A 15289-nucleotide genomic window follows, 5' to 3' on the forward strand; every position below is an offset into this window, starting at 1 on the left:
GGTTGTGATGGTGCAGAGAGGGATGGAATGCAGGACTCTGATCTGTCAGCCCTCTGTTATGCAGAGGCTGTGTGGGATAAGAACAAATCAGATCACAACATAGAATGTCCTTCCCCCTATGCTCCTCTCAGGCAGATTGGAAAACAGCTGGCTAAGAGAGATATATGCCACGGGCTACTGCACCCATGGCTCCTGTAATTGTAAAAACCAAAAAAAAAAAAAAAAAAAAAAAAAAACCTACCAACCAAGTAAATAAAATGCTAAGACCTGAGCAAACGCAGGCACTAAAAAAAAATTTAGGAAACATCACCCCTAAAAATGTGGTTGCCTGGTTTGCACAGCTTACTACAGTGCCTCAGTTAAATTATAGGAATTATGCTTTGCTCTTAAAAAAATGTCTCCAATTAAACACCTTCTTGGGACTTCCCATGAAAATATGTAACTCCCTTCTATTTCTGGGTTACTTGGGAGCCGGCAACACTCACCTGTGTGCAAGGGCATCTAAGGTTGTTAACAACAACGGAGATCCTAAGTATCCCAGTGATGGTGTAGGATAGGTGGGAATCCTCTGTCCACCCCTCTGCTGCAGTCCCTTTACTTCTAAAGGAATTTAAAACTGGTGGTGCCTCCACCTGGCTGGCCCCTGCACATGCTCAATAGCAGCCTTGGGAGCTTCCAGGACTAAACCTAGTCTCATAATTATAATAACCTGAGACACAGTCTAACTTAACAATGCAATTATGCAAACTAAACATCCAATATACTTACATTAGAGTTAACACACACAACTTCACTGCACAACTTAAAGAAATATGGCATAACAGACTGAAATAAAACATCATGACTATTTTAAATCCACAGGGGCAGCTGAATAAATCAATTAATAAAATAGGACACAGCAATAAATGAAACTTGTCTAACTGGCATTTACACGGCCACTGTTTACCCCACCTGCAGAGTGTGCACTGCCCTAGAATTCAGAGCCCTGACCCCTGGCTGGCGTGGGTGCGTTGCAGATCTGAAGCAGCAGACAGCGCTCTGTGGGGTCAGTGTACCAGTTCAGCCCAGGGATCAAGCTGGAGATTTGGAGCTGGCCCAACCAAACGTCTGCAGTCCTGGCCCTGCTTGAAGGGACTCTCTCCCTGCCTCTTCTCAGGCCAGTCACAGTCTCTCTGCAGTGTCCCTTCCTTTACACACCCAGCCCCAAACAACAAGGGACACACTCACCCCACCTTCACTGCAGGCCCACCTCAGTCAGCTCCAGGCTCAGTCCCTGCCCTGGCTTGGGCAATGCCACCAACCTCTGAAGCTCCCTGCTCCACCAAACTCCAGCAGACAGCAGCAGCTTTGAGACCCCGGCAGCAGCTTCCAGCCTAGGCCGTGCTCCACCCCAGCACCAAAATGGAGTCTCCCACATGCTTTTTTCTCACTCCCTGGAAGGGGAAGAGTCTCTCTCCTTTTCCCCAAGGCATCATGGGAGTTGTAGTCTCCCAGGATCTTCCCAACTGTAAAACTCCCAGTTTAGTCCCAAGGCCCCTGAAGTACAGGGTGCCAACATATACACACACACCCAAAAAAAGCGCAGAGGGGTACCCTTATAACAAATGTTTTTGATGTAGTAGATCCTGGCAAGCACATTGAGGTACGTTTTCATTTGGAGCAGCAAGCCCTAGGGGAACACCCTGATGCTTACTTACAACGTAAAAAAAAACCCTATGGCAAGGTATGGGGCATAAAAAAAAAGGCAAGACTTTATGGACTCAGACTTTCCAACTCATTTCATAGAAGGGCTACATCCGCAAGTAAAAGTTGCCTTGGGTACTCTGAATTTGACGTGGGAGGCACTGTTACGGAGAGTTCGGCAAGCTCATTTACTAGTGAGCCAAGCCTTCCCTGATAAGCACAAAGGAAAAGCTGCTACACTGACGGGAGGAAAAGTGGCTGTTCAGATCACCTTTCAGAATCAAGGGAGCAAGGAAGGTGATTTAGTCCCTGAGAAAGTTAACAAAGGCGTGGCCAAGGGCGAGGCCGTGGGAGGATTGATCCCCTGCGCTGGGTACTGTGGAATCGAGCTCTCCAACATGCCCCTAAAGCTCTAATTAATGGCAAACCAAATTATCAGCTGACTGAGCTGATGTACCCGAAAAAAAATGTCTCACACTCCAAAAAAATGTGTTAATAAAAGTCAGTGGCTGACCCCACCTCCTGAGGGGAAGCCCTCAAAGGCATAGGGGGGCCAGGCATCCCTGAATCCTCTGATTTATGCGGCACCTTTAACATCTGATAAATGGGGACGACCCACTATCTGGGTGGATTTTGAACAGGGGGCGTTCGGACAGCATATGCTTGTAGATACTGGTGCCACTATTTCATTGATTGATGACTGCTTAGTTCCTGCAACAGTCAAGTTAAAGGGAAATCACCGGCAGAGGTTAGAGGGGTTTGAAGGTTCCAGCATAGATATGCCCCTCTCTCATCTCCTTACTTACACCATTGTAAGGAAAACATGGACAGGGAGTTTTGGTTTGGCACATGCTGGAGAAGCAGCTATTTTGGGCATGAATTGTATGCTTCAGATGCAGGCTGTTGTTGATTTAGCTAATTGGGTGTTGTGGATTGGATTGGGAATTCCTAGAGTTGTTTCAACTGCGCACAGGGTGGCAGCTCTTAAAGCACCAGAGCCACTCTCAGTTACAGCAGAGCAGTATTCCCTAAATGTTGCTAACATAATACAAGCACACCCACAAGCATAAGCAAAAAATGAATTAAATTGTGGCCGGGTGGATGCCTGTGTTCTTATTGTAGGACCTGATCCACCACCCCAAAAGCAGAACAAATACCCAAAGAAGTCTAAGGAAGAATTGTTACCCACGGTTACTGCTTTCTTGCAGCAAAAAGTGCTAGTAAAAACTAATAGCATAAACAACTCCCCCATATGGCAAGTCAGTAAAGTGGATGAAGAAATCTGGCAACTTACAGTAAATTACAGGGCTTTAAATACATGTGCACCCAAGACAGCCCCTGTGGTGGCTAAGTTACCAGAAGTGATGGCTGCAATAGGTATGGGAGCTAAACAGTTTTCAGTATTAAATTTATTAAATGCATTCTTTGCTATTCCTCTGCATCCTGACTGCTGGTATAAATTTGCTTTTACCTACAGGGACCGTCAACTCACTTTCAGTACAAGGTTTACACTGCTCCCCCATGATTTGCCATGCCCATGTTATTAAATTATTAAATAGGTGCACAGCACCAATAAATGTTATCTCTTATGTGAATGACATTCTCATTTAAACTGTAACCCAAGAAGCTCAGCTGCTTTTGCTCAATGAAGTAATCTTCCTGAGTGAGCAAGCAGGCTTCCAAATTAATTTTTAAAAAGCCCAATTGTGTCAGCAATAAGTTCGATACCTGGGTTCAGTGTTGGGACAAAAAAAATTACTCTAATCAACAAAAAGTAAAATTAATTTGTAAACTGCCAGCACTCACTGATGTCTCTGCATTGTGTTCCTTCTTAAGTCTTACGAAATGACTCCGCAACCATGTAAAATGTTTTGCCTTAAAAGCACAGCCACTGTATCAACTACTAAAAAAAAAAGTACCCTAAAAATGGGGCCCAGAACAGGATTGGGCTCTCTTAGAACTGAAGCAAGCGGTAATCTCCGCCCCTGCACTAGCATACCCAAGTAACACTAAACCATTTGTGTTGCAGTTAGCTCATTCCCCCGCAAAAAAATAGAAGCTATTTTAAGCCAAAAAAAAAAAAAATTCTGGTCAAAAGCCAGCGACATTTGCCTCTTGAGTACTACAAGGGCCAGAAATCACCTTTACCCCTTATAAAAAAAATGTTGGCATTAGTATGGGCCTTGGACCATTGGCAATACCTTACTGGTTCTGCCCAAGTTTTTTTGTAAACGGCCCACACCCCTCTTAAGTACATAGTATCTAAAAAAATGTTTAAAAAGCATGTATCCAGCCCTAAATTGGCTAAATAAACCATAGCTTTAATAAATAAAAATATAGAAGTCCCACCGTCTATGACTTCTAACCAAGCCTTATATGCACTAATAATTAAGGGTTTGAAGCATAATTAATAGAGCTGGCCCTTCCTAATTCAAGACCAATAGAGTCTATACGCAAAAAGAATGATAAAATATCACAGTATAATTCCTCTATTATGCCACATAATTTTGCAGGCCAGTAAATAACAACAAATATAAAAATTAAATATATGTTGTAAATTATTAATACTAATTGGGGTCTATAAATCCCGCTTTTGTTTTGTGTTTTGTTCATAAATAAATCCAGGACGGCACACAAAAGCACAAAATCAAAATATGCAATATGAAGAAAAGTTGTATAGTGTTCTTGCTATTATTTTACTGTGTGTGTTTTCTGTGTTATGTTAGTGTAAACAAAAAAATGGTGCAATTCCAAATAAATATTGTAAAATAGTACCCCTGCCCACTACCGTGTGGCTAAAATTAAAAAAAAAAAAGTCTTTAAAGTTTAAAATAATGACGTTTTGTAATTTTGAGGGGCAACTCACAATTAATGTCAGCAAAATAAGTACCCCCCCCCAAAAGCTGGCCCAAATAATTTAATTTATTTACACAAAATAAATTAAACCAAAAAGAAATGAAGAAACACACTGTTATGGTGTCAAAATCAGTCTAAAGTAAGTTACAACAAAGCCAATTTTAGCTATTACTACATGGGAATATTCCACCTAATTAAAAAACAAAACAAAAAACAACTGTTACTAAATTGAAGGTATACTATCCACAATAAGTTTTAGTTAATCCCTCTGCAAGTGTAGTAATGTACATAAACACCTATCTAAGTGTAGTTGTACATTGTGCTTCCAAGCTCAAAAAATACAATGTTGGAGACTTAATATTAAAAAAAAAATTATAAAAGCCAAGTCCTAAAAACTCAAAAAATGCACCTTATAAAAGTACATGCAAGCATACAAAATATTAACTTATCCCACCTACATCCCCATTGTGCACCCTTTGTAACACCCCTAATACAAGAATGGTTGCACTGGATGGACACCTGGGTGACACACAATGTTAACATGCATGCACATTCCAAGCAAAACATTTACAAAATTTTTTTAAAAAATATAAAAGCATCAGCAAAAGTGCTAAATGCAATTAACAAAAAAGTTTTAACAAACAAGTAAAGCATCCTAATGAAAAGCCGTAAAGCCCTATCGAATCCCATAATACACACACATTCAATTTTAAAATATATTAAAAAAATACTTAAAATACCCTAAAAAATAAATCATAAAAAAACACGCCTAAGCCTATTCAATTTCACAAAAAATTATAATAAATGCTACCTCAAAGCTTTAGGTTGCATACAAGCTCAACTTTAGGCTCAAAAAATAAGCCAAAGTCTCATCCAACAAAAACTTAATAAAATCCTGCCTAATAAAATAAGAAAATTAATTTAAAATAATGCCACCACCCAAAAAAGCCTTAAGTCATTAATAAAAAATGTTACATTTCACAGTAAACACCCAGGGTTAAGTGATTACAGCATATGTAGTAACAATATATGCTGCTCGCATCATAAACATACACAAAATAGTCCCCCTAAACCTCAATATAAAAATAAAATATTATGGTGTATTAAACACCTAACTTAAAAATTAAAAAAAACCCTCAGTTAGTTTACAAAGCTGTACACATGAAGCTGTATTAAAATCAAAATTTAAATATATTTATAAAAAACCACTAATACAATCTACATACCCTTATAAAAAAATTAATTAAATGTATAAAATTGTCAATATGCTTTGTAACCCAATAATAGCATTAATTCTACCATTGTGTACATTAAAGAAAGTTGTGTTTGTATACGCACGCAATGTACCCAAGTTGTAATTAATAAAATGTGTTCAAAAGATGTTAATTCTGCCCAAAACAAATGTTATTATAATGTTGCTGTATTAAAATTATATAATTTAATGTATAAAGTATCAAAAATATATTTCAATTATTAATAGTAAATATTAAAGTTATAAAATATGTTCAACCTGTAATATTAAAAGTCAATACTGATTTAATACAACACATGCTAACACATTAAAACATAATAACCCTGCTTCCACACATTCAGAAACAATTAAAAACTATAAATGTAATAATTAAATATAATTAAACTAAAGTAATCAAAGTCCTAAATGCTGCAAAAACTGCTAGAAAGCACAGTTGGTGGGAAACTCTGTTGGGGTGGTCCCCCACTGCCACTGGGATTTTTAATCTAGCCCTGCATCCCATTGTGTTCATGTGTGTATTTCAGATAGTTTCTCTGATGGCTGCAGTGGGACTCTTTTGCTGGACTAGAAGATCCCTAAAGCGACTCAAGGGCCTAAAAGACCCCCGCATACGAATGAGGTGGTGCTCTGCGATATACCCTGCCGACAAGAAGACACTAATCGTGTCTGGGGTGCCTTGAACCATAGTTGGATGTGTGTATCAAGGAGTTGTCGTGGTGGCCTATTAAGTTATGACAGCCACCAAGGAGGGGAATGTTGGAGGCCCAGTACAATTTGCATTGCTTAACCACTGTCTTACAGGCTTAGCATAGCATTCAACTGCTTGCTTGCCTATTCTAACCCCTGTAGCATGACATTTTCCAGTTGGCAGAGACTGAATAATGGTATAGATGTCTCAGTTTCTGCATAGCATGGCACATAATAAGACAAAATACAGATACTGTATTGCTTGCAGCTGCACATAGGTAACAGTGATGGGAACAAGTTCTCCTTGAACGTCTGGGGGTGCACTGTTTTATTGCCAAGGGGCGTATTTTTACTCCACCTCTCCTATCACCAGAGGTTGTTTTAACAACCCCAATTATTATAATAAAAATAAAATATAATTAAAAATAAAAACCCAATATAAATAATTAGCATATATAATAATAAAAAAATTATTAAACAAAAATTATTTATAAAAAATATAAATAGTTACTACTTAAACAAACGGAGGTGCTCCATCAACACCTAACTCCACAAAAAGTGCTACTAATTAAACCAAAAACCACTAACTCCCTAACAAAGCCCCTAAATAAAGTCATTCCTGTATACAGTCTTCTAAATAAATGCTTAACTCTCCAAACTTAATAAATATAATATATTATAATTAATTTTAAGCTTTATATCTAACTAATATATTTATAAAAAACCTTACACATTAAACCTTATTAATCTGCAAATCGAGCATACCGTGTCTCACTAATATTCACATTAATCACAAAATATCCAAAATCAACAGAGCATAGGTCTGAAAGCATGTGAGAAATCATCAGCACTGGTGGTCTGGAAGTCACAGAAAAGTCAAGTGACCGGGTGCATGGGGCTGGGGGATGACAGGTGATTCTGAAAGAGATAAAGTGATGGTCACAGAGATGGAACTTAGCAATGGAGAGGGCAGTGCTTGGTGATGGAGTGATAAAGACATTAGTTGTGAGGAACTTCTTAGACTGTGAACTTCTACAAGGCTGAGTTCAACCAAACAGGGGCAGAGCACTCTTGATTAATGAGGAGACATCCTTTCCCCCTCCTGTCATGCCAGTTTAAAGTCAGTGGCCCCAGGCGATCACATTCTGCAGATATATTTTCCCACTTTGTCACGAAGCTCTTTCGTTTTGACACCATAAATGATAGGATTCAGTATGGGGGGCACAAAGAGACGGAGGTTGGCCAAGAGGAAGTGAACGTGGGCAGGAATGCCCTGACCGGACCTGTGTGTCAGGATGGAGTAGAGGAAGGGAGTATAAGACATCAGCACCACACTGATGTGGGCTATGCAGGTGTTGAGGGCTTTCTGGTGGGCTTTCTTTGAGGAGAGTCTGAGAACAGCCCTGATGATCAGCACATAGGTTAGGCCAATGAGTGTCAGGTCTAACCCGATGGTCATAAATATTATCACCAGTGTATATATCTCATTTACTCTGGTATCCCCACATGAGATCTTCACCACAGTCATGTGCTCGCAGAATGTATGGAGAATAAGAGGGTTGGTGCAAAATGGGAGCCTCCGCAATAGGAGGGGCACTGGCAGAACCAAGAGAACAGCTCGTATCAAACCCACTAGCCCTAGCTTAGCGATTCGTGCATTGGTGAGGATGGTGTCATATCTTAGAGGGTTACATATGGCGACGTAGCGATCAAAGGCCATTGTCACGAGGATGGCTGAGTGCGTAGCATCAGACAGGTAAAGGAAAAACATCTGGGTGAGGCAGCCATCCATAGTGATGCCTTTGAACCCGAACCAAAATATGCACAGTGCCTTTGGCACGATGCAGGTAATCGTACCGATCTCTGTGAGCGCCAACATGCAGAGCAGCAGATACATGGGCTTGTGCAGGGTCTCCTCTTTGGCGACAACAAACAGAACCATGAAATTTGCCAACAGGCTGATGACGTAGAACGTAGAGAAAGGGATGGAAATCCAGATGTGAGCAGCTTCCAGCCCCGGGATGCCGTTTAAGATGAATGTTAGTGGGACGGAGGGGGTAAGGTTGAAAGCTGACATGAGTTGCTTGAGTCGCTGATCAGGCTTAGAAATACTCAGGTGCCTGTGAAGGCAGAGAAGCCCAGCGAAGGGGTTACACCTGTGATAACAAATAACAGTTTAAATATTTTATAGTTCCAACAATCTACAAAGGGGCATGAGCAGTAAGGTGGCTACATTATTCCCCTCTAGACGGCACTGGTAAGGAAACATTTGGAGTATTGTGTCCAGTTTTGAGTCCCAAACTACAGGAAGGAAGGGCAGAAATTAGAGAGTCCAGTGGAGGACAACAAAAAATATTAGGGGGCTGGTGCACATGATTTATGAGGAGTAGATGAGGGAACTAAGCTCGTTTAGTCTGAAGAAGAGAAGAACAACAGGGGAGTTGATAGCAGCCTTGAACTACCTGATGCATGGTTCCATGGAGAATGGAGTTAGGCTGTTTTCAATGGTAGCAGATGATAGAATTAGGAACAATGGTCTCAAGTTGCACTGGGGAGGTCTTCGTTGGATATGAGGAAAATCTTTTTCACTAGGAGGGTGGTGAAGCACTGGAATGGGTTACCTCGGGAGGTGATGGAATCTCCATCCCTTGAGGTTTTCAAGGCCCAGCATGAAAAAGCCGTGGCTGGGATGATTTAGTTGGGGTTATTCTTGTTTTGAGTACGGGGTTGGATTAGATGACCTCCTGAGGTCCCTTCCAAACCTAATATTCTAGGATTTTCATATAGCAGCAAATTAGTTAGGCCATAGTCCAGTCCAGAGATGTTCTCAGAGGGAGCTCAGCAAGCCCAGTGAACAAGGAGCATGATGGGAGGTGATGTTCTATGTCAATAAGTGAAATATATACACCTAATGGAGAGAATAGCTTGAACCCCTCAAACACAACACAAGGTTCTAATTTAATTGTATGAACTCAGGGCAGGGACCTGGTGTAATGGTTCACAGCTCTGTGAAACCCTGCTGAAAGAGTAAGTATGGGAAAAAACTAAGTAAAACCTTAGGACACAGGAGGGTTGGGATAGGGAATAATATAAAAAATTCAGTGGCATGTGATCAATCTGTCAATGCTTCACCCTCCTCTGGACTTCTGTGTGCAGTACTGAGCACCCTTCTCAAACAGGATTTTGCTGAACTAGGGGGGTTTAAGTAAGTGAAATGAGAAGGATCAAGGGTACAGGGAAACTCACCTAGGGAAAGATGATGAAAAACTTGGGATTCTTATCTTAGAAAGGAAGGAAATAAGAGGGGATTTGAGAAGAGCCTATTAAATACTGACTGGTAGACAGTATATGAAGAATGTGTTCTCCCTGTATCCTAACACAAAGTCAAGAGGATATTTAATTAAATCGAAACATGGCAAAGCCACAACTGATTACAAAATTAATGTTTTCTTCACTCAGTACATTATTAGAAAGAGAAACTCATTGCCATAAGATGAAGTTGAGGGCAGGAGCTAAGGAAAATTCGGAAAGGTTTTTTGGACATTTACATCTATAGTAAGAATCTTCCTTTACAATAGATACAGCTAAATAAATATCTTGGAAAGCCTGTACGCCTGCGTGTTTCAGGGCACAAGCCAATCTCTAGCTATTAGGCATTAAGGTGACACCCTCAAGACAGACAGGTTATCCTCCCAACACCTCCTTCAGCAACTCCTGGGCAGTGGCTCTCAGAGAGAGGACATTTGACTAGATGAACCATAGAAATACACATTATCATGCCAGGATGGAGCTTTGTGCTGTGTTACTTCCCTTCTTCCTTTGGTAAGACACGTTCTTAAAGACATCTGGCTTTGTCTGAGACAAAAGAACAGTGGTTTTGTTATTCTGCCTTGTTAACTGACAAGGATGGGAAGCAGTGACTCAGAACACAAGATTGAGGAGGCGTGAAGGAGTAATTAGCTAAACATGAGCTCCCTGCAAATGAGTTAACACGATGTTAACATGATCAACAGGGGAATCTCAAGTGGAGGGAGAGAAGTTATTTTACCTCTTTCTTTGGCAATGGTGCAGCTGCTGCTGGAATAATGTGTCCAGTTCTGACGCCCACAATTAAAGCTGGATGTTCATCCACTGCAGAGGATTCAGAGAAGATTTACAAGAATGTTTAAAGATTAGAAATCCTGCCTTACAGTGATAGACTCAGTGATAGACTGCAGGAGTCAGCTGGAGGCATTTTGTTTGCAAGCTGGTGCCTGAGCTTAACTGAAGGCATTTTTCTTTTACTCATGACAGCACTGAATTTAGCCCCACAGGGAAAAAGTCTCATGTGACTTTGAAGCTTTGAAAATGACACTTTAGGTGTGAGGCTTCCCCTGAGCCACTGCATGAAAGAACATTTCAGATAAGAAAAATACTGATGTTACCCCATAAAATCCGCACCTTGAGACTTGCATGTACAACTTTCCTATTAATGGCAAACAAAGCTGGCTACCAAATGATCCCAAAGAGTGCCGGGTGCACCGTCTGTGTCCCAGTGGCTCGCTGTGTCAGCCAGTGGTCAAGGGCTCCTGCGCGTGGCATTCTGTTAGGGTAATGAAAGAGTCTGAAGGAAGACCTCCAGTTTATGTGGCATCCTGAGACCAAGCATGAAAGATGGGGATTTGAAAACACAGACTCACCAGAATCCCATGCAGCAGACAGAGGAAATCTTGTTACTGCGACCCAAGAATAATTGTACGAATCTCACGCCTAACACTCGCAATGCTGGACAGGGATATTTATGAGTCCCCTGTACAGTCCCTGTGGACTCTCAGGTTGGCCAGAACTCCGGGACAATTCCCTGCGCTCTGTGAGCAGTGGTAACAGCAGAAAATAGACCCTGGAGAATTTCAGCCAAAGAGCCTCCCACGAGAGAGAAGAAATGATTCACTGATAACACAGGCTCAGATTGTCAGGCCAAACTGAGTCTTGCAGACTTGCTAGAGTTGTCCTGCACTGCTAAAACCCCAGAGAGAAAAGAAGAGCCAAGGTTTAGACGTGCTCATTTATCTACCAGCATTTCTGTGCTGCTGCTCATTGTCATAGAATCTGAGCATCTGCTGCTACTCCCGGCTGATGAGCAACATGCTGAATCCCTGAGACCGCGACGTGCACATGGACAGGCTCTTGTGCATCCTTGTTTCAAACACAGGATTTCCACACACAGTAACAGTCCCTCCCATCCGCTAGCCTCTCTGACAGAGGGCAGCACAGATTGCTCCAGCTTAATCATAAACCCCTCAGGGTGCAATATCCTGCCATGGGGAAGCGCAGCTTCCTGAGCTCACTTCACTGATCAACACGTGCCCTATAGCCTGTGGACTGATGGCCTTTGTCTTTTTCTCCAACCTAGAGTAGCTGCACAGGCTGTCGTTAGGGTAGGGAGGATTCAGGGTGACGTTCTGAGGCGAGTGAGGTTCCCATTGTCCATCCACATTTAATGGGACCTTGCTACCTGATGCCCTTCTGCCTCTGACAACCTCCCCCTGGGGTCTAGTGGATCATGCGCTGGTCTGGAACGCAAGGGGACCTGGTCGGTTCTGAGGTTGTTTGCAGAGGTCTTGTGTGACCTTGGATGTGTCATCCCCTAAGCTACTCTGGGCCTCAGTTTCCCCTCTGTAATATAGGGAGAGTACTTCCCTGCCTCAGGGGATTGTGAGGATAAAAATAATTTAATATCGGGGCACCCATATGGGGACGAGCAGTGTGGAGGGCCATATGAGGACGCAGAGGTACAGCCATGCTTATTTATCCGAAGCAGCATTCCTGCCTATTTCAGGACTCTGTTCCACTGTCACTGCACACCCTGCCCCGCACACTGTGTGTTCCTCCCGCAGTCAGTGCAAGAACAGTCCTGTGCCCGTATACTCCCCCTCCAGGGTCCCCACAACTCCTTCTGATATCCCCAATCCAGTCTTGTGGGAACTTTGTGTAAGCAAGGTCTGAGTGTCTGAGTAAAGGGGGGCACTTTATTTGGGACCAACCGACCTCTGCTAAGAGCATCTGAGAGTGAGTCTGAAGAGGAGGATATTCCTATAGTGTACCCCAGGTGGAGACTAGATCTCGGCCTCTATCAGAGGAACCCAGCCAGAGCTCCAATTCGTCAGCTCTGAACCCCATGGCAGAAGCATTCAGGCCTGTTGTTGATGCACCCACATTGACAGCAAGCCCAGGTTGAGATAATGAGCTTGGCCCCTCAACATTCTCAGAGCCTGGGGCAGCACAACAGATCAGTGATGACATGGCTAGGCTGTTGGACGGTGAGAGGACACAGGTGAGAGGTGTCCCTGACATCCTGGATCTGCCCGGATCGGAGCAAGAGATGCAGGGGCCTGTGCTGTACTCGAGGGACCCTCCAAGGAACCCTCACCATCCTTAGTCCAAGAAGAAGCTTCCCCGGCCCCTGACAGACCCACGCTCAATAGGCATGATAGAATTATAAGGCCAGTCATCAGGTTAACGTATGATGCACCTGGAGTGAATAGTGAGGAAGTAATACACCTAGCTCACAGACTTGTGGCAGCCATAGTAGGTTTCCTTAGACCTGCCCATTCAGTGGGACAAGCAGAGCTCAGCCCACACGGAGCTGCGGTGCGCCAGGTCACAGATCCTCTCTTGCTCCCCCAAAGCCTCCTGCTGACGTTCTGGAAACTCTTCCCACTCACATCTCTTCCTATACACACGTCCATGGAAATAGGTGGAGATAAAAAAGCACAACTGTATCTCTGGGTCCTCATATGGCCCTCCTCAATGTGGGTCCCAATATGGGTGCCCCACAATTAAAGGATTTTTATCCTCACAACCCTCAGGCAGGGAAGTGCTCTCCCTATTTTACAGAGGAGAAACTCTGCTCTTCCCGCTGCTCACGGAATGCAGGGAATTGTCCCAGAGTCCAGGCCAACCTGGGAATCCACAGAGAGTGTACGGGGGAAACATAAATGTTCCTGTCCAAAATGCAGTAAAAATAAAAGCATGTCTCTGGCTTAGATGAAACCAGGCAGTGTTGGAAATCTCACTGAGGGAGATCCAGGAACGCACAGTGTGTGTGCGGGCAGGCAGGACGTGCAGTATCCAGATCGTAGTGGGGCAGAGACCTGAAACAAGATGAAATAGGGAATGGACATCCTGCCTAATTCACACACCAAAGAGATGTAACTAGGCCTCCTGCAATATCCCAGGTCAGGTGTGTGCCTCAGACTGTAATGTAATGTGGACACACTGTAGTAGATTGTCTCTGACAATTTCCCCATCCAGCCCATCCCTCCTCCTGTGACCAACCCCACAACAGCATTGTGGCAATGTCAGCAATTCCCAACATGGAAGAGCAACTTCAGGAAGTTGTGCCTGGGTTTTGTAACTGGCAGGAATACGCTGAAGCTTTGTGCTATTTAGAGGAAGAGTTACTCGTGCTGGCTCCTTTTAGTCTCCACGTCCTCTCTCCCCTCCCCTCAGGTCTGTCTCTCTCCTCTTCCCTTCACACACTGAGCTGCTGTTGAGGTTTCCTTCACCCCTTGACAAGCTGTGCAGGCTGCTCCTCCTCCATCCCCCCTTTCCCCGGCGCAGGCAGACACAGAGTTTAACCCAGGCTGTGTAGATAGTTGTACGAGCTGTCACTGTGTGGTGTGTCCGGCACCTGGTGTTGGTCCTGGGTGTGTGGGATCACTGTGTGGCAGCGCTGGGAGTTCTGGGGTTGAGGAGACGGGTGGACACGGACAGGTGGGCAGCGCTCGGTGTTTTTGGGGCAGGGGGTGGGCGGTACACAGGAACAATGAGCAAGCTGGGAGGTATGCACAGTGTACAATGAGAGCTGGCAATTCTGGGTCATGTCAGTGCCTAGGTAAATACAGCTGCCTTGTACAGAGCGCCTGGCTGCTGGCTGACACAGTGAGCCACTGGCACACAGAGCCTAAACCCGGCACTCTGGGATCATTTGTTAGCCAGCTCTGCTAGCCATTAATGGGACAGTTGTACATACATTCCTCATTTTATGCGGTTGCATCAGTATTTTTCTCACCTGAAGTATTCATACATTCAATGTCTCATGAGATACCTCAGCGGTGTGAAAAGCAAACCTAGAGTATAGCTTTCAAGGCTCCAAAGTCACATGAGATTTTTTCCAGCTGGGGCTAAATTCAGCATTGTCATGAATAAAAAAATGCCTTCAGTAAAGTCAGGCACCAGCTTGCAGGGTAAATGCCTCCAGCTGACTCGTCTGTGCTGCAGGGACGTGTTCACAGAGGCCCAGGCCAGAAGGCACCACTGTGATCATCTAGTCTGATCTCCTGTATAGCACAGACCAGAGACCTGCCCCCAAGGAATTCCTAGAGCAGAGCTTATAGAGAAACATCCAACCTTGGTTTAGAAATTCTCAGTGATGGAGAATCTGCCATGACCTTCGTAAAGTGCTCCAATGGTTAATTACTCTCTGTGTTTAAAAAGTGTAGACATAATTTATAGTGAGAATTTGTCTATCTTCAACTTCCAGACATTGGATGGTGTTGGACCCTTCTAGGCTAGCCTGAAAAGCCCATTATTCAATATTAGTTCCCTATGTGGGTACTTGTAGACTGTTATCATGTCATCCCTTAACCAGCTCTTCGTATCAACATGCATCTTTAATTGTGCACACCAGAACTGGAGAAATTTTCCAACTGCAGTTCCACCAGTGCTAAAGAAAGAGTTAAAATAACGTCTCTTTCTCTCTTGAGATTCCCCTGTTTGTCATCCCAGGATCACATTAACTCTTTTGGTCAGAGGGTTACAATGGGAGCT

At 43.4% G+C, this 15289-nt stretch overlaps 1 protein-coding gene across 1 annotated transcript; it reads right to left on the reverse strand.

Moving 5' to 3' along the window:
• Positions 1 to 7616: 7616 nt before the first annotated feature.
• On the reverse strand, positions 7617 to 8555 carry LOC137159980 (olfactory receptor 52P1-like). The gene has a single exon (XM_067558442.1). The coding sequence runs from the start codon at positions 8553 to 8555 to the stop codon at positions 7617 to 7619; it is 939 nt and encodes a 312-aa protein (XP_067414543.1).
• Positions 8556 to 15289: the final 6734 nt, after the last annotated feature.

The sequence above is a fragment of the Emydura macquarii genome, unplaced genomic scaffold, assembly GCF_026122565.2.
Source record: "Emydura macquarii macquarii isolate MOO-44397 ecotype Brisbane River unplaced genomic scaffold, CSIRO-AGI_Emac_v2 contig_2065, whole genome shotgun sequence".
Classification (NCBI taxonomy): Eukaryota; Metazoa; Chordata; order Testudines; family Chelidae; genus Emydura; species Emydura macquarii.